General features: G+C 42.4%; 1 protein-coding gene across 3 annotated transcripts in view; it reads right to left on the bottom strand.

Annotated features, from left to right (window-relative positions):
* LOC117582552 (putative neural-cadherin 2) overlaps nt 1-25,018 on the bottom strand; it is a 171,312-nt gene that overhangs the window by 50,800 nt on the left and 95,494 nt on the right. For 2 of the 3 annotated variants that reach the window (XM_034270377.1, XM_034270379.1), the window contains exon 4: nt 22,843-23,614. In XM_034270377.1, the coding sequence (XP_034126268.1) occupies nt 22,843-22,897 (55 nt within the window). In that variant the 5' untranslated portion in view covers nt 22,898-23,614. Of the gene's footprint in view, nt 1-1,681; nt 1,806-22,842; nt 23,615-25,018 lie in introns of those variants that run through there. The other variant, XM_034270378.1, reaches the window with a different exon arrangement.

Raw genomic sequence — 25,018 nt, 5'->3', positions numbered from 1 at the left:
CCCATCCGGTTTATGGCTTGATTTATGCAACTAATTAGCAAAAGCATAATTTTCGGCCATAAACAAGTGAATATTATTATTTTATCAAGTCCCATATTATGCGATTTGAGATTAGTGATATTATGCGGGGGATAATTATAAGAACGATGACAGGAGAGCGGGGGCTGCTAATGCTAATGTTACGGGTACTCCATTGCAGAGACCATCCCCACAGACACACTAATTATTGCCCTGCATAAATCATATTGTCTGTGTGGCCCTTCTCCATTGATGTATGTATGATGGGAGCATCCCCATGCTCGAGGATGTGTGATCACAGTCAGTGGTACGAGGATGGATTTTATCCCATCAGCCATAAATGTCAATTAGGCCCATAGCTGAGGCTTAGAGCAAACACAAAGTTTAGTTACCCCACCGCCAGTCCCACCCCACAATGCAACATTCTGCCACTCTATATCGAAAGTGTTGATTGATAAATTGATTGATTGATTGCCGGCTAGTTTGATCGTTAGCGTGCTACGACGCCAGCGACATGGACAATCAAAAAAGCGATAAACTCATACTTTTTGCCCGCTTTTTCCGCTTAATTTATACTTTTTTTGTGCCTACCGCTGCTGATGTCATAAATTGAGATTAATCATGCTTTTGATGGGCTTTTCCACCCACCCGAAATTTGCGGATTGACATTGTCCAACATGGATGGCACTTAAGCGGCTTAGCATTTTCAGCTTTTGTGCGACAGTGCTGCTGCATTGTCAATAATTGTTTCTGGTTTATGCGCACAATTTGGCCGATATTTACTCGTGTACAGTCGCTTAGAATTGTTTGATTCCCGATTTGATTTACCCGCCCAAAGGCGGACATGTTTTCCTTTCACAGTCCACATTATACACTGAAGTCAAACAGTATTAACCCAGACAAGAGTCCATTGTGTGTTAATGTTAGGCTTAACGAAGTCACATGTGTTTAGCGAACACTTCTTGGGGGAAATCCAAATTAATGTTTTTGTTTTGAATGTGTATAACCTAAGTGTTAATTCGGTGTATTTACACATTTTTTAATTGCCGTTGGGTGTTTAATCTATTTTGATGCATATAATATTCCGCATTGATGCTGCCAGCCATTTCAATCCATTAAGTTTCGAGTCAAAGCCCACACAGATGTTTGGCAAATTCTTTTTTAAAACTTTTCGCACCTCTCTGCGACCGCAAACATTACTTAATTAATTTGCCCGCACATTCCATAGATAGTTTCACGCGAGACTTTTTCAATCGTTTTCAGTTAATTGATTGCATATTCCATTACCCAGTGAAGAGAGATGGCCAAGAGCACAAGGGTGGGGCTGCATATTAATTAAAGCATTCGCACGAACACTTTGATTATGATAAACTGCCATTTAAGCGGCACCACACACACAAGCACACACACGCACACGCACACATACGTTACAGCTTTATCTGCATTCTATTTTTTAATTTAATTCGTGGCGTTATTTATTTCGATCAAAAATGATTGCCGCAAAAATGTTGTGCACTCTATCAGCAGTGGCAGAAGGCAGCACATAAATTCTCGGCTATCATATCACATTAAAATAATTTATCTTCTTGCGTTATTTGTGGATGTTACAGCTGTGGATGTGTGACACTCCAGGACCTCTTGATTGGCCCTCATCTAACTTTACATTTTCGGTGTAATTTCTCATGCACTCAGCCACTCGCTGGCTGGACGAAGACACAAACACGCACACACACACACGGACATGCCCCAAGCACACACGGATGCCGAGAACGCGCACTCCGCCGTCAACAACTCAGAAAGTACTGACTGCCACAGCTCCCATCCATGGATGCTGGACAGTAGGATGTACAGCAGTAGCCATAACAGTAGCTCTAACAGTAGCTGTAGCAGTAGCTCTAAGAGTGGCAGTTACTGCTAAGCCCCTGCAACATATTTCCTAATGTGATAACAAGCGGTCTCTTATGCCCCAGTGTTCAGTAGGTTAGTAGGTTGCCGTCTACCGGCCTCCCAAGGGAAATTTACTCTTGGCCAACGAAAGCCGGCTGCTGTTAACACTAACATAATGTTAGCATGAAATTGGTAGCACAGCTTCTGTGGAGACGATTTTTACTCAACAAGTATGCAGCAAAATTAGTTAGAATTATAGTGCCATTTTCAGCTTAAATATTTGCACAAATTGAGTATCAGTTTGAAATTTATTTGTGTAGCAAAAACACAGTTTACAGAAATTTATTAGTAAGAATACTGCAAACATATCCCAATGCAGTCAATAGAATAAAAATGTACAATTTACAGAGGAAGTGTTTGAGTTTACACGTAAATCGTGCTAACTCCATTGATTTGATTTCGTAAAATAAGAAATACATTTACTTTAAGAGAGAAATAACTCCTGAAGCGCTTTCTCTTCAGTTTAGTTTTACAGCAATGGCTAAGTTAACATTTCATGCATAATTTTAAACAGTTAACAGCATTGCTCTCTTAATTTCCCTAACATACATATATCCCTGCCATTCTCTCAGTCTGTTATTCGGCTGTTAAGCTGTTTATAAGCATAAGCAAGCATCTGTGGCTAGCAACAGCATTACACAGATTCTCTTAAACTGTTAAGTGCCTCAACAGCCAACTTTTATCCTAAACATTTTCTTTGGTTTCACACTTAGCAAATTCCAAGAAAAGTTAATTAAGTTAATTTAATTGGGAATCTTCGACCGACGCATACTTATTGAAATTTGATCCCACTTTGCGTGAATCTATTTTCAGTTATTTCTGATGCTTGGTGTTATTCAATAATATTTTACGGCTAAGCTGGCGATTTAAGACTTAAAGGCTGCAGACTTTGGAAATGTCCCCCATAACTCATGTGAGGGTGTATCTGTGTGTAAGTCTCTGTACGTGTGTGTAACGATTGTTGCATAATTTAAGTGCCGCACAACAACAACAACAAAATGGTAAAAAAAGACCTGGAAAGTTGGAAAATGATTTAAGCCGCTCCGGAGTCAGAGTGCGTCCCAGTCTGCACGTGTGTTCGGGCGAGTATCTGTTTGTGTTTGGTGTGGAGGTGTGGGTGTGTGCGTGCCAGGGAATCGCCATTACTTTGTATTTAATAAAACAATGTTGTCGACGCCCCAACCTGAGTGTTCTGCTGGCCTTGTCAAAGGCATTACTCAGAGCCTTATACATATACAAAAAAAAAGAAGCGCATCGCTTTACACGCTTGTTGAAAGTCAGAAGCTTTCACTTTGCTGAAAGCGAAAAAACTTTAAAATAAAATAAATATTTATTTAATTTACATTACGTTTTTGTTGATTATTTGTATTGGGCATTGAATTGGCTTTATGAATTGGTGTAAACAAAAGCAGATGTTGCAATGTTTTTGCCTCTAGTATTTTAACATTTACTTACGCATCTCTGAATATTTACAAGGATATTCCACTTACCTGCAAAAAAAGGAGAGATAAACAGATTTAATTAAGATATTCATGTTTGTCTTTCATTCAAGTAAAATATGGAGTTTTTTCGGAAAGAAAACTGCAACGGCCTTGGAAACGGATTTATTCAGAAATATGTCATATATTTTTTGTATCTTTACTCAAAGCATCGGAGATGCTCCCAAGGCAGACGGTCGTATAACCTGTCTATCGATTCAACATTCTGAGCAAACTAGTTCATAACTGCCCTGAAGGCTCTGTCTAGGGCCCAACATAACGCAAAACTAATGCTTGGCATTGCCAGCAAACTTCGAGTACTCGCGCCCAGCCATTATGATCGAACACGGCGGAGCTATGGAGCGTCGCGGGGGGGGCGGCACAAATCGTTTCGTTTCGATGCGAGGCACTGGCAGATATCCAGTCGGTGTATGATACATTTCCGCAATGGATTTATGGCCAGAGCAGCAGATTCATGCCCGAACCATGCAAAATATGCCTGTCGGAGCGGTGAGGGGTCGACCCCTCATTGCTATGCCATTTGGCTGGCAGGCAAAACATCTTCAGTTGCTCAAGATGCAACAAAGTCCGCCTCCGAGCAGCAGTAGCAGTCAGCCCCGGCCCCCCTGCCGTACAATGCCTGCCAGAAACCGCAGAAATGCATTACGCCCCCAAAAATGTTATGCACAGAAGAGAAGGGTGGAGATGGGAGGAGAAGAAGAGCTTAAGTTTTCGCCAATGTTTGTGGATGTTGACTAAATTCATATATAAGAGAGCGAGGGCTAATATCAAACGGAAGTGCCAAACACAGACACAAACACACACACACACACACACACTGAGAGATGTCTTGCTCTCTGTTCCTGTCGCTGTCGCTGTCCCTGTCTCTGTCTCTTTTACACGCATATGCCTGCATCTCTTTCGTTCCTTGGGCCATACATCTTGAGTTGGCTACATCGTTTTGGCTGCACTTGGCTTCGGTTTCCGTACACATTTGAGAAATGCATGTGGAAAATGCCAGCCAGTGACTGCATTTGTAACTGTAACCAGTTGGAAACTGCTCCAACAACTACCTCTCTCTCTCTCTCTCTGCCCCTCTCTGCGGGTGTGTGCGTGTTTGTGTGTGTTGGCTAAGCGGCGCATTTCCTGGCCTGGGCCATCAACTAAATAGCATTCATTTACGTTGATTTATGCTGACTAACAAAAGAGTCTGAGGAAAGAGAAGCCTGCAACTGGAAATTGTAGCCATGGCTATGGATGCTGCTGGGAGTTGGAAGCATACTTTTTGTGGGAAAATTTATGCCTCCAAAGTGACACTTTAAAGTTGCAATAAAAAGCCCGTCTCTTCGGTGTGCCCGTTTTAAGGTTATTTATTGTTGCAAGTCAGCGATGTAATTACTTTTTGCACACGCACAAGATGAGGGACTGCCTGTACTCTCCACTTCATGGGTCAAATGCCAATGGCTGCATCTTTGTCAATTGCCAACTGCAATTGATAAATTGGCAATGGAACTGCTTTCCCTTGCACGAAACACCACCCCATGGAGCTGGCTCTTTTAGCTGGAGCTTCTTTTCTCTGACACTGTCACTGACAGTTCAATGTGCGCACTGATGCGCAAATATCAACTCCAATACACACTCGCAGGACGGCCAGTCCCCGTTCCCCTTCCCCCTTCCCCATTTCCCCAACCAGACCACACTCGCGTTCGAATACTCGGTTTTTGCCCATTTTCACTGCGCTTTTTATGGCAGTTCGTGACCGAGTTGCAGTTGCTTTGAACTATTTTTCTTTTATCCTCAATTTTCCTTCGTCCTTTGCTTTTGCTTTCGATTTTTATTATTTTTTTTTTGTCTTTTTGGGTGTTGAAATTGAATTAGTGGCATTGGCAGTTGGGTTTCCTAATCTTCGAATGGTTTAGCGGGCTGCCAAGTAATGGATGTGATAATTTGTTAAGGAACCTTCCAGCTCTCTTCCAGACTTGCTTTTATGTAAGACACACAGCCAAGCCAGTTCATTAAAAGTTACAGCTTAAATGAGATTCTCAGATTTAAGATGGTGTAAAGTTGGGCAACGAATATCTGAAATGTATCTGAAAAGGGGGTCATACCTTTGATCCATATCGGAAAGTACACAAGGTGCCCTGCACCCTGTAACATTGTTATTAACAAACAAATTCGTTAGGGGAGGAAAAACTCTTTATTTAGAAGGCAATATACACGGAGACCTGCATGCGGACCTCCAGCCACAAAAGTGCGCATATAAAATATCTCATAAATTGAAATAAATAAGGAAAATAACAATTTCTCCAACACACACACGGACTGCAATAAACACTGAGGGGAATGGGGTAGCAGAAAAAACCCCCATCTTCAGCCAGTGCAGACCTTGGCTGTAATATTCATAACTCTTTTCAAATGTGGTCAAGTGCTGCTGTCCTTTTGGCTGGCTCTGGCTCTGGTGGGGTTTCGTGTTGGTTCGCATGTGCTGTGGCCAGAGCCAGCACCAGAACGATTCGACAGCTTTTGATATCGCCCTGTCCCTGAACAATCCTGAGTCCTTTCCTCTCTCTCTCTCTCTCTCTCTCTTGGTCTCTCTTGAAAAGCAATAACTACAGTTGACTGGGCTTTGAGTCTAAGCCTGGCCGACACGACCTGACTTGATTTTGAGAGCTGAGAAGGTTGGAACATTTTATTAAAAACGAGATGAACGATAGATGGACATGGAATATAGTCCGAAAATTGCCACAACAAGATGCATTTCTCTGGCAATTGTAAAAATGAAGTCCAAGTCCTTTCCCCGCTTCGTACTAGTATTTTGTATTACATTTTATCACCCAGCCAACCAACCAACCACCTACATATGTACACAACATATCCTTGGGTACATTTGCCTTTTCTTCTGTTGCATTGTCTGGCGATTTATGGATTTTATTTGGCCACTTTTTACTCTTGTTGGCATTTGTCGCCTTTTGTATATTGTTAGCTTATTGCACACTGCGCTCCAGCAGTACACGGACGTACGTGTTATGTTATGCCGTGCTGGGGCTATCTTTTGTCGCACATTCACTCGAATGTACATACATATATGTATGTATATTTATTTATATGAATTGAAATGGCTGCATTGCTCTGGCACTTCCAGACATGTGGGAGCGAGTTTATGCGTTTGTGACAATTGCTTGGCCGTGAAATGGCAACTTTATGACTACATCAGAGCCCAGAGAAATGTGTTATGAAATTAGGAATTATTTTTGTCTGAGAGGAGAGTTCTCAGAGAGAACTAATAGTTGGATGACAAAGGACCAGTACCCTCCCATCCACTTGCCTGGCAACCTCTTTGACCTTATTAACCCACTTGAAAGTTGGCTGAGACCCAAAACAAATCTACCCATCAGTTAAATTCTAATTAAATTCACACTTTGGTTGCCATTTACTGAGAGCATTCCATTTTATTCCCTCTCAGACATATGTTCTCTGTCTGTTTTGGGTCAGCCAGGAGTCGACCATTCTGTGTGCAACCACAATGACAAAGAAGAATACTAGTGGGGGGAAGGCGAATCCTTTTTAATGAAACCGCACACGATTCGGGGCACGGTTTTAGTTAGGGCATTAAATGAACGGCAGGACAGACCCACTGTAAACGTGGCATTACTAAAACAATGATAAGATCCTCAAAAGTAATTACAACACATATTAAGTATTTATGAAACAATAAAACGTTTAAGCACGAGGACACACCCCAAACCGAAGACAGGCCGGGGCGGCCCCACAATCCTTGGATAAACTAAAGCCAAAGAGACAATAATTTTCAAATTCAACTTTAAAAAAGTTTCACTTACGGCGAGGGGAGGAAGTCGAGTGACTTAGGCCCAGGCCGCATAAAAAACTGAGTGTAAACGGAAATAAAATGCTACAAAATAATAAAATGTTGTCTTGCGCGCTCGGTGCCCTCGTAAAAAGTCTTGATATAAACAACAGAAAAGTAAGGAAAAGGGGCTGGGCTCGCAGTCCCCTACAAGGAGATGTTTTGCGGAAAATGGCGCCAAAAGAAAGAAACAAAAGAAAAAAGGAAGAAACAGGAAACACGAATCATTAAATACCCTTACATATAAATAGTTGCCAAAACTTGGCGAGGAGCTTGTGTAGATATTTCTTAAACCATCAAGAGCAGATATCACCTGCAACGTTTGGAAGTTCTTTAATATCCACCACAAAATATCACCTGAGCCTCTGTTGGAAGGGCATAACAAAATTGTCAAACAATAAAAAAGGGAACAAAACTTGTACGAGTATTCCATTTTGTGTTCAACTACACCTAAAATGTTGTCTCTTTTTTCGGAAAATATCTGTGGGTGTGTGTGTGTGTGTGTGTTGGCATTGTCAGACGATTAGTGCAGGACTTTTGAAAGTTTCTGCGGTTTTGTTTGAGTGTCGTGGGGGCAGGCACAGTTAGGGCACACTTGAAGCTCCTCCACGGACTGTCCCTTTAACGATGCCGCGACGAGAAAACTTTTGTGCAAATAGTTTATGGTTATTGCAGTTGCAAATACATGTGTAGATACTTATGTATGGCACTGTCGGGCTAACAAAACTTGTACAAAGTGAGCTCGAATGGGCTTAAATGATTTTAATTGTTATTGTGAGCATTAATTGATTTGTGCTTTTGTGGAAAGTCGTCCCAAAACTTTTAGTGGCTGTCAGTAATGTGAGTGTAATTTGTCAAAGTTATGAATTCTGTTTGAAAATATGCAAAAACATATTTTCTGCGGTTGCACAGTCAACATTTGAATGTGATTTTTTGCGAAGAGAAAGCTTTATTAATTCTAGGATTAACTGGAAGCCCCATGCAAAGCCAAAAACCAAACAAAAACCCTTTCAGCGGAACCTTTCTAATTAGCTTCAAAGGATGGTTCTCTCCTGAAAAAGATTACCTGCATGCATGTGAGCACAAAGAAATATATTTTTATTTGAAGCATGCCGAAATTAATAAAAACCCATTTTATTTTATGCTGCAAATATGTTACCCAAAGCAAGGAGGAACGCCAGACAATACACGCGGCATAATGAGAGACATCTCTTGCCCCGGTAAGACCTCGCAAGTGAAATACGATAATTATGCGACATTTAGCAGTTTAGCAGGAAGGCAGGCAGAACCCAACAGAACGAAAACGAGGACTACACACAGTAGGCAGTGGGCAAAGCAAAGGCACGCCAAGGGCTTAATGGCTGTGGAGAAATGCGTTCCCTGGTAAAGCGAGAAAGCGAAAGTAAAAAAGGGTTACAGAACCCGAAACAGCCAGAAAAAAATAAAACACACGGCGGAAATTACAAGAGCCGCCAGTTGGCGGTGGAACCCAGGAAAAAAAAAATAACCAAAAATGGAACATGGAACCGAGGACCTCAAATGCAAAATGAAATCGAATGCGCGCTGGGGTAAAAATGTGTCAAGGGTGCGTGGCACTCTGCAAGTGTGGTATTAACATTAATGTTAGGGCGGGGGGGTGTGCGTGTGTGCTTGGGAATGCGTATGGATTGTGTGGGTTAAAGTTTTTCCCCCAAAACTCGTTAGTATGCGCAACGAGACGAAAAATCAACATTTTCTATTTTGATTATATTTTTACCACTGTGCCAGAAAAACAGTTTTCCAGTTCGTTTCGGCACCCGTTAGCTATTAAACTGTATATCGTGAGCCATCGGGGAACTGTGTGAAAGGAATGTAAGAAATTGTATTGTCAAGGTTCTGCTTTGTTCACTCTGATTGTAAAGCTGAAGATGGCCCATCGGATAGTCATAATACTAGAACTATAATAATAGGTATCCACTAGCCGAACTTTCAACTAAACTTCATTCCCTCCTTGAATGAAAAACCTAACCAGGCACATTTAATAATCATTTAAATGAGCAAAGTTTGGGAGACCGAAAATAAAAGTTTCGGCCCTCAATGCCGACATCATATCCGAATGTGTTCCATAACGTTTAGCATGGCATATGTATATGTGGGATTTCCCTTGAACAAAGTTCTGATAGTTACGCTTTCACCTCTAGGCAAATGAGACGTAGACGTCGACCCCTCATAAAATTGAAAGCTCTGCCTGTGGCTGCCGTATGGCGAATCACCGTAAACATTGTCCCAACCCTCGCATGTGCATGCATACTCCTGTTATGACAGACAAATTTCGGTTAATGGCCAGAGCCATAAAATGGATTTAAAGCCATTTTTTTGTGGTCTACAAAAAATCTGCTGACCCAAAAGCCAAATTAATGACGAAGCTTAAGACCCCCAAACCAGCCACAAATTGCTCAACATTTCAGATTTCGTTCTCTCTTCCCTCTGTTTTTTTTGTTGTAATTTATAAATACTCGAATTAAGGCTGGGTCAACCTCAAGGCGATAAAATGCAAATTCAATAACGAAATCCAGCAAAAAAGAAAAAGAAAAGACAAGTGAAGGTTCTAGTTTTGTTCATTTGAATGAAGGATCTTATAAAGTCGCCTCGAAGGATATTTGTCATGCATTTTTGTGGGTCAAATCGTTCGCCTGTTGGGCAAAGTCACTCAGACCGTAGGCAGGAAGGAACACTGGAAGATGGAAGGTGGCTTTCACTTTTGTGGCCGGCCTGTGTCCGCTTCTCTGTGTAGAGCAGGGCACACACTGGCATCCTGAGGATTTACAGGAAGGCTTCTCTTTGCCTTTCCTCTTCTGGTAGTGAGTGGGCAATGCCTTTGTTTGCCAACGAGCCGCAAAAATAATTGCCAGGGCTACAATTTCAGTCGTTTGTTGTACAGTTCATGTTTGCCCCGCAGGCAACAGCTCGGGGCATTGCTGTGGTCCGGCTCCTGGTGTCAGTTTACCTAACTCAGTTTGGAAAACATTTTTCGGCTCTGCATTAGGAGTAAATTATTTTAGGTGGTGGTATGATAATAATAAGCCATTATCCACCATAATCACGGAGGAGGATGCGAGACCAGAGAGCAGAGAGAAAACCTGACTTAAGCTTCACTCAAATCTGACCGCACAAAGGTAAAAGTAGGTGCTGGATGCTTGGAGTATAACTTGTTCCCCAGCACAGAATCACTTTGCGCATATTATTAATTCATGAATTTACTTTCAAGTTGGCTCCTGCATCGCCGCGGGGCCGAACGCTAGGGAACAGTGAGTGGGGAAAGTTTTACTCTGGCATTTCTTTGCTGTCACTTGCATTGGATTCGGCTTTTGGCTTCTGGCTTCTGAATTCTGTGCTCTAGCTTGCCGGCTTACTCTGGCCCCCCAAATGCATATGCATAAGAGAGAAGGAGTTGGAGATGAAGCCGGGGCCAAAGGTTGGCTGGCTGAGTGACAGGCCAAAGACTCGGTTTGCTTGTGGCATACGCTGCGTATGCGCAATCTGCTAACCAAGTCCTTGTCTCAAAAGCATACGAGTCTTAGCGTAATACCACCTAAGCGTATTACCCGCCAACTTGTGACTTCTCCACCAGCCAAAGTCAACCATTAACCCAAGAGCATCGCATTGCATCCGACCATGCATGGTAAATAATTTAATAAGTGATTTACGAGATGCACATCGAGTGACTTAAGTCGGGCTTTTAGTCGGGATGCCTACGCCCCCAGATGCTTAGATGCTCCAGCAGAGGGGAATAAGCAGCAGCAAAGAATAATTGATGATGTCAGGCAGCGCGAATTGTTCTGGATCACAGTTTCTGCACAGCTTGATTATTGGTTGAGGTCTGAGGTCTGACTGGTTGGCTCTGCCTTTAATTAATATGCAGAAAGTTTCTTGGCATTTGCCAATGGCCGGGTTCTGGCAGATGGCCGCAAGAGATTTAAATATTTCATTGAAACTGTTAAAGTTTCCACTCGATGATGCTTGTGACGTCATCTAATGAATGGAAATTATTGATAAGGATTTCGCATCGAAGTTCAAAGCCTGTGGTAAGGGATGTATTCATAGTTGCTGTCAACTGTGCTTAATTTTAATTAATATCAAATATCAGGCATTTCCATTGAATATATTGTGACACTCTACACATAATCTCTAAATTATCATCTCTAAATTGCAGTATTTTCCTTGTCCAAAGTCAATGCCTAGTCCCCATATCACACACACGCACACACACACACACAGACAGGACACCATTGCAAATGTTTGAGCTTAAACTTAGTTCTCAAAATATTTGCCATTTTCTAGGAGGATGCAAAAAAGCCAAAGTCTAAAGAAAGACAAAAACGGAAAAGAATAAAACCGAAGAAATTGCATTTACGCGGTTCGTTAGACCAACAAACATAGAAACGAAAAGAAACTGAGGAGAACGACTCAAAGGCCAAAAACCGACTTTTGGGCGGCTGGGGGGCGTGGCTGCAGCTTGGCCAAAAGCACAAAATTGCAGGCCAAACATTTTCTAGTGGTGGCGGCTGCAGTAGCAGCAGCAGCAGCAGCAGCTCCAGAATTATGCTACAAATTTATGAGACGACATAAATTTTGCAATGTTTGTTCTGGTAACACACACACAGGCATCACTCTCTCTCTCTCTGTCTCTTTCTCTCATGTGTATGAGTGGATGTGTGGTGTTTTGCATATGTGTGAGTGTTTGCTGCAAGTGGAAAAACAAACCCTAATATCTAAAGCACACAAAAAGCACAGTGGCAGTGGCTGTGGCCATAGGGCCATAGGACCTTCCTACTTCAACACACAGCTGGGGGTCGAGTCGGGTCGAAATGGTTCGGGTCTGGGGCCCCGGCTGTATGATGAATGTCATGCGGTGAAATTTTAAGCCATCCACCGACTGTGGCGACGCTGCATAAGGCACGCGGAGGCATTCGTGGGAGCGGCGTGGCATAAACCATCGCCTCGTCATTCCAAAAAATTGAAAAATGCATGCAACTGTTTTGAAGGTTGCCCTTGCCCACTGCCTCTGCAATGTGGCAATGTGTCTGTGTGTTGCTAGCGAATTTTACATGTACAATTTTTCGCTTTCCTCCAGCCCATTCATCTGTACGTCTCTCATTCTCTGACTGTCTCTCTCTCTTTGAGTCCCTAACGGATCTGACAGGCGGCGAGCTGCGAGCAGCGACCTCCAAGCATACCAAATAGACAGGCATGTAAATTACTGCCACATGTGCGTTAGTGGCAGCCGGCTGCTGCTGCTGCTGCTGCTGCTGCCACGGCTATCAACATTATCCCACTGACCCCAAATGGTGGATATTTGTATGTACAGATGCACTTCCCATTAAGTGGGGGTGGAGCTGGGTGGCACGGTGGCATGCAGTATTGCCGCAGTGCCTGTCAAGTGTTGCTACAAGTGGCATTCTTTTTGTACCTCTTTAAACAGCAAACATGGCGGTCCCACTGGCAAAACACTAAATGGAGGACATCCGAAAGGTATGCAAACGGTTTTTCTGTTTGTTTTTCCCCAGGGAAGTGATAGTATAAAGAGGGAGGATGTGCTCGTGGGTTGGGTAAGAATGTGTGTTGCATTTTAGTTCCATAATGAATCGGTCTTGCCAGTCGCTGTCGCTAATTCTGGCACTCTTTTAATCATCTACTATCACCTTTTGGTTCGTTCATTGCCATACAGCTTAGAGTACTTAATGACTGCTTAATACACCCAGGGACGGCTTGCAGGAGTTGTTCAGAGCAAAGCACTCACCCCAAGGAGCCTCTAAAATTTGATTTTTTGTTTGCTGCTGGTGCTGCTGAACCACAGCCGACACGTCCGCTCTTCGGGCCGTGTGGTGGTCGCCAATGACAGGAGAATCTCCAATTCAGAGCTACAAAACTTTGCTTTTGCTTGCACAAATTGCTGGCGTGCAGGAGCAGGAGCCACACGTCACATGCATAAATGCAATTTTTATACCTCAGCTGGAGCAAAACTTCGTCTGCCTCATGCTGCTCCGAAAACCCTGCCATTCCCGCCACCTATGAATGTCATTCCGGTGGCAAAGACAGTGCAACAGTTTATGATGCTGCTGCTGTTGCTGCTTCTACTGCTGCTCGTAGTTTGGTGGCATTGCAGCTGAAGTTACTGTCATGTCAGCTATGGCCAAGTAGAACGATATTTTAGCTCAATGTGTGCGTGTGTGTGTGGGACATGGCTTTTATGTCTATAATTTCTGCAACGAGGCATGTATGCTCTTGTTGTTATTGCTGTCAACATGCTGTCCACCAACAAGAGCACAGATCCAAACAGAACATGCACTGGAGGCTGCAGTTGGGATGAGTTGAGATTGGGATGAGGTTGGGATGCTGCTGCTGGGATGAGATTGTTCTCTGTTTTGTGTGCGATCACTTATCCCCGAACAGCAGGAGCAGGAGCAGGAGCAGGAACAGGAACTGCGACAACACTGTCAACGATTACTGGCAACATAAAACACATTTAACATGCCATAAACTCTCCAGTGCAGGACGAACATTAAAACCAGCCATGGCCCCATATCGAGATGCGAATGTCGTTTTTGTAAGCTCATGCCTCAGAGTAGGGGCGCATAATTGAAAAGTTAATTTCGGATCGGTCTAAAATTCAATTAACTCTGCGGAGTCGTCCGTCATTGGGAGTTTTGTACAGGAAATATAACAGAAAAGTCCGACAGAATGAGAGCAGAAATAGGAGCCGCCTTTGTGGGGGCGGCTGTCAATACGGGAAACCAGTTCATTAGCATCGGCATGATGTGGGTGGGATATGATGGTCAGGATGCGGTTGCCGTTCAAATGTGTGTGGGCTGGCTGGCTGTGCCATAACCAAGTGAATGCTAAGCCCTGGCTATGACAATGGGACGCCACGTGTGTGTGCAACTATTTCAAAACCTGGACAAAGAATCGGTCAATAGCAACTGCAGAGCTGGAGGAGTAGGCGTCCTGTCGAATGCATTAAAATGTTGCAGGGTCTGTCAGCAGGGTGCCTGTCAACATTAAATGCCATTGGCAGTGCATGAGTCTGGGCTGAGACAATGCCGAATCTAAAATGTCAGCCGCCCAAAGGCAACGAAGATAAATGCCAATGGAAAGGTCTATGGGCTACCCTCACTCTTATGAATGATGGGCGGGAGTGATGCGTCATTGGCCTGCTGCAGGGTTTGGGTTGCCACCTCCCGGTCAGGGTTGCCAGGGTTGACTTGAGTGACACACTAACTGCATGACTGAGTGCCCCCGACGGAGGCACTCGTCTCTGATGCGCTTCAAATGAATTGTTGTTGATTCGTCTCACTTCCCGCCCCTCCCTGTCACACACACACACACACACACACACACACTGACAAATGGAATATTTCTAGGAACTGCGTCGCGGTTTATGCAACAGTAAATTGAAATAAAAGATGCACTCCCACGGACATTAGCTTGGAAATATTGTTATACTTATGTGTCTGTTCGTGGTGCAGTGAACTCTGGGTCACGACTTCAGATCGATTGTCTTCGAAGACATTCATTTGTGACATCTTTTGCATGCTAAACAGGAAAAAATTTCAAAGATTTTCACTCGTTGACATCGCTGCTAGCGGCCTTGAGAAAGAGAGAAAAAGTTCTCAATAGGAAAACGTGCTGGAAAACTATTCGCATGCCACACTTTTTCTTACTAAACTACAGGAATAATAATAATAAAAATAATAATGAGATGCATAGAAGGCCACGAGATGAGGCTTTAAATTGCATTTCATACTTCATTTCTAATACATCAAATCATGCGTTTAATGAAGCATTTCGTGTATTTTGTGTGTTTAGGGGGTAATTTGTGTATTTTCCACTACTAAAATGTAATCGTTTTTAGTCTCATGAACTATGCAAATATTCTTGATGGATGCACTAGAAAAATGATGCGTAAAATGTAAAATTGTTGGCATGTTACAAAAGCGGAAGGGCTGTCAGAATGGTGGATGTGCATGCGCAGCTTCATGTCATATCAAAATAAATTAACAAAATATTTATGCTAATATTTTGATGCGCAAACATGGTAAGACCGTAAATATTCTAACGAAATTTGTGGCAGGGTTTTTAAAATAGGGGAAAAATGCTTAGCATTTGATGCAATTACTTGAAGTGGTTGTCAATTAGCCGGCAAAGTTCTAAAATATTTGTGGTATTTTTTGCTGGAAAGGCCAAGCACATTTGTTGATTCGTATGTCGCATAAGTGATGTGAAAAGTCCAAAATTAATTATGAAAATCAAATATCCAAATTGCTGACATGAAACTCGGCAAACACCTGGCAGAAAAACAAGTAAATAAATAACTAATTACTTTGGAATTGAATGGCAGGCAATCGCATAATCATAATCTCTGCGAAACTCCAGCCAATAATTTAGTATTCATTTGTGACTAAACAACCTGTTGACCTTTGCTGCTGCTGCCAGGAATTCAATTATGCAGGGAAAATGAGAACCTGGCCCCCGGGATGGCCAACCGCAAGTAAATTGTAAATGAAGGAGCAAAAGGAAACTCGGAACAGGGAGGGGAAACGGATAAGGCCACCGACTTGTGTCAAAGGAAGCCGCAGAGCTGCCAACAACTTTGCCATTCCTAATACGAAGCGCAGGAAACTGTTTGGGTTTCGGCCAAAGGGAGGGAGACAGGCAGGAGTGGGACCGCCTTTGCCGTTCAAGCTGAAAACAGTTTAACTTCAACTTTTTCCTAAACAAAAGCCCCGCCCGTCAGAGAGAGAGAGAGAGAGAGAGAGGGAAACTTTTTATGCTAGGACAAAAATTGCAGCAGCAACTTTACATGAAAATTAAATAAGTGCCGGCTTAAACAACTTCGGGGCATGTCACGGAGGAGCACCAAAGGAGCAGAAGGAAGTGCGATTGGGATCGGGAGTGGTGGAGTGGTGGAGTGGTGGAGACACTCAATGAGAGGTAAGAAGCAACGCAAAAGCTTGAATAAGTAAGGCAAGAGACACCGAAGCTGAACAAAAGACTGGGGCAAACAATGGACAAGACGGCAAAGGAAGCCATCTTCCACTTCCGCCGCAAATGACAATCCAGGAAAGATGGCCAAAGATGGAGCAGGTGAAAGAACCTCATGGACTGTGGCGCCAGAGATTATCTAAGCTATTCTGGCCGAAAGCAATAAAATCTTTCACTTTTCACTTTTGATTTAAGTTTGGACAGCTGCTACTTGTCACTTTGATTTGGGCCAGCCATAAATATTTATATAATATCTACAGCCATCGGCTATTTTGATATCAAAGACAAGTGTTGCCTCTGGCCAGTCGGTTAATTCGAATTTTCTATGCCTTCGCACGCGCCTTGCCTCCACACAGCTTGTCAACCCAGAAAAAGGGGAGGAAGATCTCAATCGTAAACTATTTCCAGAGCACTGACAAATTGGTGTCGCCTGCTTGGACATTTATCATCGTTGAAGGGGTGGTGGTTACATATACATTTCGGTCTGCAAGAGTTGAAAAGCCAATGCCTTGTCACAATCAAAAACTCTTGCAATCATTACGGGGCTATTCCAGCAAATCTCCTTTGGTTAACGTCTAACCAACAACTTCATTTCCATTCGAAGGAGTCAGCAAGTTGGAGCGAACTTTTGCTTCCGGTTCGCCTCACAGCTGCAACTTTTGTGTGGCAGTTTGCTTTTGTCTTCGGCCTGCGTTCTCTTTTTTTGTTGTCATCTCTGCCGCTGTCTCTCAGTGATATTCTTGTTTCCTGCTCGTGGTGGCTTCTGAAAATTGTCGCATTAAAGTTTTTATCTGCACCTTGTTTGCCATTTGCCGTTGTTGCACTTTGCCAGCACTTCCCCGAGTCCATTTGTTTCAATTGAATTTCGCCGCAAATTATGCCTTTGTCGCGAATTCGAATTTTCGAGACGGTGGCGTGTGCCACCGTGTAATCGAATTAATCTATCAACTGGCAACCCGCATCGTTTAAGTGGAATGTGGCGGCAATCCCAACTTAATCTCTTTGTTGATTCGAGTGCATGGATGCCATAAGGAATGTTGGTTTCCCTTTCATCAGAGTAGAACTAAGGGAAAGTCTCTCTACCAGGCACTGACTTTGAATCTCGTCAAATGCTTAACAAGTGTTTCTTGCTGGCTGTCAACAGCCTCAAGATAAACTGCCAACTGCAAAAGGATTCCTCCGCCACGCAGAGGATATAAAGCACTTTAATTAACTTGCGGACGCGAGACACTCACAAAGTTTCAGCCGTCAACTTTGAACCGCAAGGTAGTTTATATCGCAAGGATTGCGGTCGGGTCTGCTCCCGAACCACAGGCTTTTAGATCGAGGAATGCATTTGGCCACTTACCGCATTATATGGCCAATAAGGATAGACAGGTATGTGGCACACACACACAACAGGATGCTTCCCCCACACCACCATAGTTGCCTAATTAATTTCTTTGAAAATATTCTGGCACAGCCGAAAGTGCGGTCCCTGCTTGCGCTCCAGTTGAGTTATGCACGTGGTTAACTTCCCAAAATGAAAAGCAGTTTAATTAAGTTGCCTGGGTGTGTGTGTGTTTGTGTGTGTGTGTGGAAGGGGACAACATATTGCCCCTGAGGGCCAAAGGACAAATGCCATTGACAGTTTTCCTAGGAAAATATTGTTCTCTGTGCCGCTCCATAATGCCTGGACAAACAGTCGAATTGGGACTCGAGGCGGCTGGACTCTCGACCCAATCGAATCTGGAAGCGACTTTGGCAAAGTCTTCTGACATGGCGCTGACTTTGCCAAAGTATGCAAACAATTTTTACCAAAACAGAAACTTAAATAAAGCAAACAAATTGATGTGCCACCACCACCACCACCCCCCCGGCTCATTTATAGAGTGGGAGGTGCCGACCCAACATAACAAGACTACAAGATTTGCCAAAAAAATAAAGACGGATTGGAGGGAGGGAAATGGGTCGTTCTTTAGTATCTTTTCGCACAGAGCACAATTTATTGGCACAGCATTCATACATCAGCGGGACAGACTCATCAGACTGTAATAATTTGCTATCAGAGAGTGTCACGAACAGTGGGTGGATGTTGAATGGGTGCTGTTCGGGTGCTAAACTAAACGCCTCATGCTGCTGGGTGCTGCTCCGTGAGGTAGCTGGATTTTTGGGTGTTGCCATGAGCGCAGCATTCAAAGTAAAATTGAATAAAGGCACGAACGACAATAAAGGAGCGGCTGCAGGGGATGCCCAAACCAAATATTGAAGCGTGGGAGGAAAGAAGTAAAGAATTGGAGTCGGTAAATACACCCAAAACTTCAATGCAACTTCAAAAATTCGTTGTAATTTTTTTTGCAAAGAATGCCCGCGGGTGTAGTGTACATCATAGCCTTTGCTACCCTTTGTAGCTGTAGCTAACCAAACAATGAAGAAAATGAGGAAGAGAGAGAGAGTTCGAACGAAAGAGCGGAGGAGTCTGGGCGAGGATGTTGCTCTGGCAGTGTAATGGCAAGTGTGCGGAAGCATAAAACAAACTCCTAACGGGTTAGCAGACACCTCGTTTTCTTTCACTCTGTTTTGCCTTTTAGTATTCCTCTTACTTTACCCTTTACCATGTAGATGTTTATGGGTGGTGTGCGTGTATATTTGTCTATGTCAAGTGTCAACATTTACTTCGTGACAACACAAATTGTGGCTGCGGCCATTTTAACACCCGCAACAACTGCGTGTTCGAGTGTGTTGCAAAGAGTATCTACTGCTGGGGTGTGTGTTTGTGCCCCCAAAAAAGCCACAAGTGTTGTCCCGCAGATCGGGTGTATAGTCTACACTTAACAAAAAAATAACTATCACAGAATGACAAGTCAATTTGGGACGCTCCACATACCATTTTAGAATATTTTTAGAAAAATTTAGAATATTTTTTTTCGGTGTATGCAAAGTTGTTCCTAATACTTTCGTGATGTTCCTGTATCTGCATCTGTGTCTGTGGATACTTGAGATTTTTCATTTTAGATGCGGTCGCTAGCTTGCCACGCTTTTGGGCCCTGTCTCTCGCGCTTCGCTCTCTCGGCTGCTCTCTTTGTGCATTGCAAATGAAGCCACAACAATAAAAACCCCTAGACTCTCATATGTAGAATGTGTTTGTGTGCTAATAGTACATTTGTGTACACTGATGTTTCTGTGTGGGTTCTGGTGTATCTGTGTGGTGTTGCTTTTGAGTGTGTGTTTTCTGGTTTGGCACAACCTACAAATTATTAGGGCGCTCCCTTTGGCTTTCCCCCTGGCTCTACACGAATAGATACTCTTCTGCTCTTATCTCCACAGCGCTAACATTCTCAATGGTTTTGCTGGTTAGTTGGCTTTCCCCCTTATGTCGGTCTCTCTGAGTGTCATCTTCATCTTCATCGCATCGTAATTTCTAATTTGTTTATTGTATTGCCACATGGCTGGGTCAACATTTTTGACTCCTTGAAGGGGTTGACATTTGTTAAATCTTAATTGAATTGTTGAGCTTTGAGTGGAATGTCTGACAGGCTAACACAACTGTTCCAGAAATGTGAAAAATCTTCATAGGGCATATTAAATTCTTTAAATATTATGCAACACCAATGCATGTTCATGTGTTTGTATCGCATTTAATACTAAGTCATAGTTGTTCTCTTAGTTGTAGATCTCACTCTTAAACTTTATAGTCAAAACAACGCCAATTCTATTGAATAACTTCTGTTATACAGCTGACAAAATGATAGAGAAGAGTATGGCACAAATTACAGGGAATTGATGCTATACTGTTTAAGACATAGGTACATTCACTTTGGGGATTTTGTCACTGGCTTCTATCAGTATAAAATTCTGAATAAAATGGAAGATGTTTGATATGGTTATATTATATTCTTGTATCGCTTGTCTATTGTTCACCAACTTTTCCTCAAATTGTAAAGCTCAAAACCATAGAGAATAATAGAAGCACACAAATTCTATTCCCATAAAAATACCCCTACGATTTCAGAAATATTATGGTAAAATGCCACGAGGTCTTCTACAAAGATTTAACTTATACAACACCTATATTATGGTTTATACTACTTATAAGAAGAATAGTATACAGATATCTCTGCTGGTTTAATATATTATTCAAACACCAATTCGTTCTTAAGCAGTTTTTCTATTTTATAATAGTTTTTCGCCCAAGCTTTGATAATTTTATAATTTATTATGGGAAAGCCTTATATTATACTGGTCCCTCTGGTGGCAAAGACGAATATACACTGAGAAAGCTCTCAAATAAATTCGTATACACTTTTATAGCTGCACAAACTTGTATGGCAAAAAGCTTTCAACTTTTATATGCGAGTCTTTCGTTAAAATATGACTGGATGTGCAATAAATGTTTGTGGAGAGTTTACCATTTGAAATTGCTTAAAAATTGATTGGGTTCATGGAGCAAGGCTCCACTTCTTGATAAAAAATACCTTGTCAAAAACAAGTAAAACGCTTTGCCAAACAAAATAATTTCACAACTTGGCCACATGTCTGCACCACAAGGGCTTTCTTCTCTGCTTCCACACTTTGTTTTCTGTGCTCATCCCCGAAATCCGGCACAGAAGTCCATTTCAATGACTTAGAGACATACAAACGAAGAGAGGCAGGAGGCAGGAGACCGAAGGGTGTTGCTTGTGCAATTTTCAGTCACTTTGTTTTGGCAATAGCCAGAAAAACCTTCATACATTATAAAGCAGTTTGGTCTGCCAGTTTGTTTGGAACTCAGTCAAAGTTTAATTGTTGAGGTTTCTGTTTGTGTCTGACATTTGTGCTTGTTTCCCCGCCCAGAACAGGAACTTTACTTTCATATACTATATAGGAGCAGTTTTATGAGCCACTCATTAAGTAAGTATTTGGAGCTAAACTTTTAGGAATTCCATTTCTACGAACCCCCTCATTTTTTTGTGGTCAACCCTGAAGCATAGTCTCAAGTGCAGTTGCATTTTATATTGGGGTCGGGAAATCTGAGAGTTCGGAGTGTAATTATGCAATGTTTGGTTTAATGTGGGAGATTAAAATTCTCTTTTCCCGTTCCTCCTTATTTTTGGCATAAAATGCAATTTTTTAGTGCAGAGCCAGATGCATGTCTGCCACTTATCGATGCCATCCATCACATCAGATAGCTTTCCACTAAATACACTGTCGAACTCCACCTCGGAGTCTGGGGTCTAGATAAAAAACTTTATTAAGTGCCGAGAATGTGGTAGCAGTCCATATCCCATGTCAAAGTGCACAAAAGGATAATAATGGAACTGCGATTGAAGGAGCATGCGGGCCACAAATTGAAATCGAACTTGAATCGAGTCGAAAACGTTTTATGCTCGATATTAATCAAAGTCAATTGCCTGCTAATATGGCAGCGCAATTTCATCAAATTGTGAGCGAAACTGTCAGGGGTAGCTTCTTCTTTTATCTTTCATCTCTCTCTCTCCTCAGGGCTATGCTCACATCAAATTAATTTTGGTAAAACTTGTAAAAGTTGCGAGATTCAAATTAACAAATTTGCTGCTTTCTAATAAACTTGAAACATACTCGTATACACACAAATTAACTAAACGCCCAGTGGATGCACGCGGCGAGATTGTTTCATAATTAAAAGCCTCAACGTGTTCTTGAGGCGGTATATCCCTGCGGGTTGCCGCTCTCCAACTGCTTTAACTTCCTCGAGTCGAGGAGAGTCGACAGGAGTCGCGCAGAGCCTTGGACTCTCTGAAGAAAGTAGGTGAAAGTACTATTTAAACCAGCCTTGCAAGAAAAACAGCGCAAAGCACACTATAAAAAACTCTTTTGGCCGAGCTAAACATGAACAGCGGAAGGGAAAAGTAAGAAGAAAAAATGAAAGAAAAATATGAGAGCGGCAACTTTTAACCCTTTCTTTGGAGGGTCTGCTATCTCTGGGTGTTCCTTTTATTCCAGCATTGTGCCCCTTTTCGGCGGGTATTTTGTATACCCTTTCCAAAGGGGTATTGCGATTTTGTGCTTTTCTGACTAATTTAAATTAATTTCAATCTGTCATTGGATCTGTTGTCTGGCTATAGAACTTAGTTTTCAATAGGAAAAATTATGAATATATTTAGATATGTCTTTAGTCTGCAAGCGTATAAAATGCTTCGGATCGCAGAGCTATGCCCCTTTTCATAGTAATTACAATATGACGCAGCTAAACAAAAAAGTGTTTCTCTGGAATGGCTTAGGTTTGTGGTCCCTTCTTCATTCTTAAATGACCTTTCACACCGACAGCTGTGGTTAGAGCATGCCAAATGCGCTGCATCCCCACTGGGATACCTCTTCTTGCCTTTTTATTTTCCCAGCCCATTCAAGATGCGTTGAAAGTTTGAAATTAGCATTTAGTTATTCGCATTGCCCTACTCTTGGTCGGTCTCTCATGCGGAGCACTGCTGTTTACTGGGGCTTGGAGCCTGAAGTTATCCAAGGACTGGTCAAGTTTTCGTTTCCATCAAGCATAAAATAACACGGACTGTCACTTACCAATTAACAAAAGTTTCCAAATATGCATTTGAATGTCGAATGCTGCTGAGTCCATTCAAATTAGAAGCAGACAATTTATGAAGGCCTCGCCACTCTCCAGCGTGCCTTCTCTGGCTATATCTCTCTTTTTGCTAGAGTCTAACCCTTTCCTTTGTGAAGGTTTCTTCCGCTTTCCTCTGAAATCTTCCGCTTCTGGAAGGTTTTCTTATTCTTGGGCAACTTGTCGATGGATTCGCTCAGCAGTTGAGAATTGTTGTCGCCTCGACAGCTTGGGCAGGGGCAGCATCTTGTCGAAAACTTTTTGATTTTAATTGTTGCATTCGGTTCTAGTTTTTCCTCTCTCTTTTTCGTATATTTCCCGTTTTTTGGCTGTGGGGAATGAGAGGCAATTAAACTTTCAGTTCGCTGGCCCCGACTCGGCAATCGTGCAGTAAATGACTGACCCCGTTAGGATTGGTCTCTCTTTTGTTGGCTATCGTTTCTGTCTGTGTCTCTCTCTCTCTCTCTGTCTGTATTACTCTAGCGCTTGCTCTTTCTCTTATTTTGCCTTGTTGCAATTTCATGCAATTTGCTGTGGCAATTTTTAGTCTCCTCTCCTTCTCTCGACTTCCGTCGCTGCTTCTGTCTCTTTTTCTGGGTTTTGTTTTCCCTTCTTCCTTGTCTTTAAGTTATCTTTTATTTCCTTTATTTTTGAGGGTTGATTCTTAACTGGATTTGGCAATTATTGTGATTTTGTATTTCCCATTGAATAGAGCTTAAATTGTTGGCTGTCCTGCAAAAGAGAAAGGGCAAACAGATTAAATTAGCTTTGAAAAAAAATACACAAGCGACAGCAGACAGTAGACAGTTAAAAGGGGAAAGAGCTCTGTACGGCGTGGCTTTAAAGCTATGAAATATATTTGATAAAAAACAGGCTTATATTTCCCATTTTAATTAACCCGAAACATTATTTGTTGCAACATAACCTTGGAGTTCTTTTGCGGCTTTACACCTGTTCCATTGATTAACTATAATCATTCCAGACAAAGGCTATCGCCAGTGGACTCTTTGTGTCGATTCCAAACATCACACAAATTATGGCCATCATAAATATTGAACAGAAGAAAATATTGAAAATAAAAACGCCAATGGACAATGCACCAGAGCGACAAACTGATATATTAAGTGCGATTAAAAATGCAATAAGTGCAGCAAAAAAAAAAAAAAAAAACAAATTAAATAATTGTTGCCACATTCAGGCATCCAGACAGTCAGAAAGACAGTCAGTCGGTGTCGGGGACGAGTGTGTTGCATATTTTTTTTTAAATATTTTATGGGCCAAACAGCCAAAAGAGCAAACGAGTTAAATAGCAGTCGGGCATAATTAATAAATGCAATAAAGTTGGCAAATTCAGTCAGTGAAAGCCCAGAAAATGGGCCGTGGGGGGGAGGGTGTGTCATTAATTGAAGCGGCTGTTATTCTATGAATAAAAGTGTGGGTAATGTAAGGTAAGCAATTACGGAATATCTTTTGAAGGAGTAATTTACATGTCAAGTATTCATTTTGCAAATATTTGTGTCACATTGCAGTCCAATCCGCTGGCAATGTTTCACTTATTCTGCCACTCCAAAAGCTTTCTATCTAAAGATCAAATCCACTACTCAAATATTGTTATTAGGTCAGGATTACACACTTCCAATATATGCTACAAAGCTCTCTGCCAACTTTAAGGAGACACCGCAGCTGCTCTTATTGAAATTACTCTTTAATGGTGGCATATCAAAGTAGGGGAGCAGAACGATGGGGCGCAGATTATATGGTGGGGTGGAATGGCAGAGCTTTGTAGAAACTTTGTCACAGACATTGCCATAGTCATAGCCGGTTCGGCTCGGGGTCCGTCTAGTCTCTCGCATAGTCTCTCGTCCCCGACTCGCGGCCTGTCTCTTTTGTGCCATGAATTACTTTTCTTGACGTTTTGTTTTCTAACAACCGCACAAGACAATAATGCTTCCACGATGAGTACGAGCACGAGTACAAGTACAAGTACATGTGTGTGTGTGTGTGTGTCGCATGTCACTCTGCTGCTATTTAATTTATGAAGTAGAGCGCGTAAAAATTGTGCATTGTGGCATTGTGGACCTGCAGCCGGGTCTCGTCTCTCGTACAATGAGTGCGAATGTGCGAGCAGGGGATTGG

The sequence above is a fragment of the Drosophila guanche genome, unplaced genomic scaffold (assembly GCF_900245975.1).
Source record: "Drosophila guanche unplaced genomic scaffold, DGUA_6, whole genome shotgun sequence".
In the NCBI taxonomy this organism is placed as follows: Eukaryota; Metazoa; Arthropoda; class Insecta; order Diptera; family Drosophilidae; genus Drosophila; species Drosophila guanche.
The sequence above is the reverse complement of the archived record's forward strand: the minus strand, read 5'-3'. Positions and strand labels throughout refer to the sequence as shown.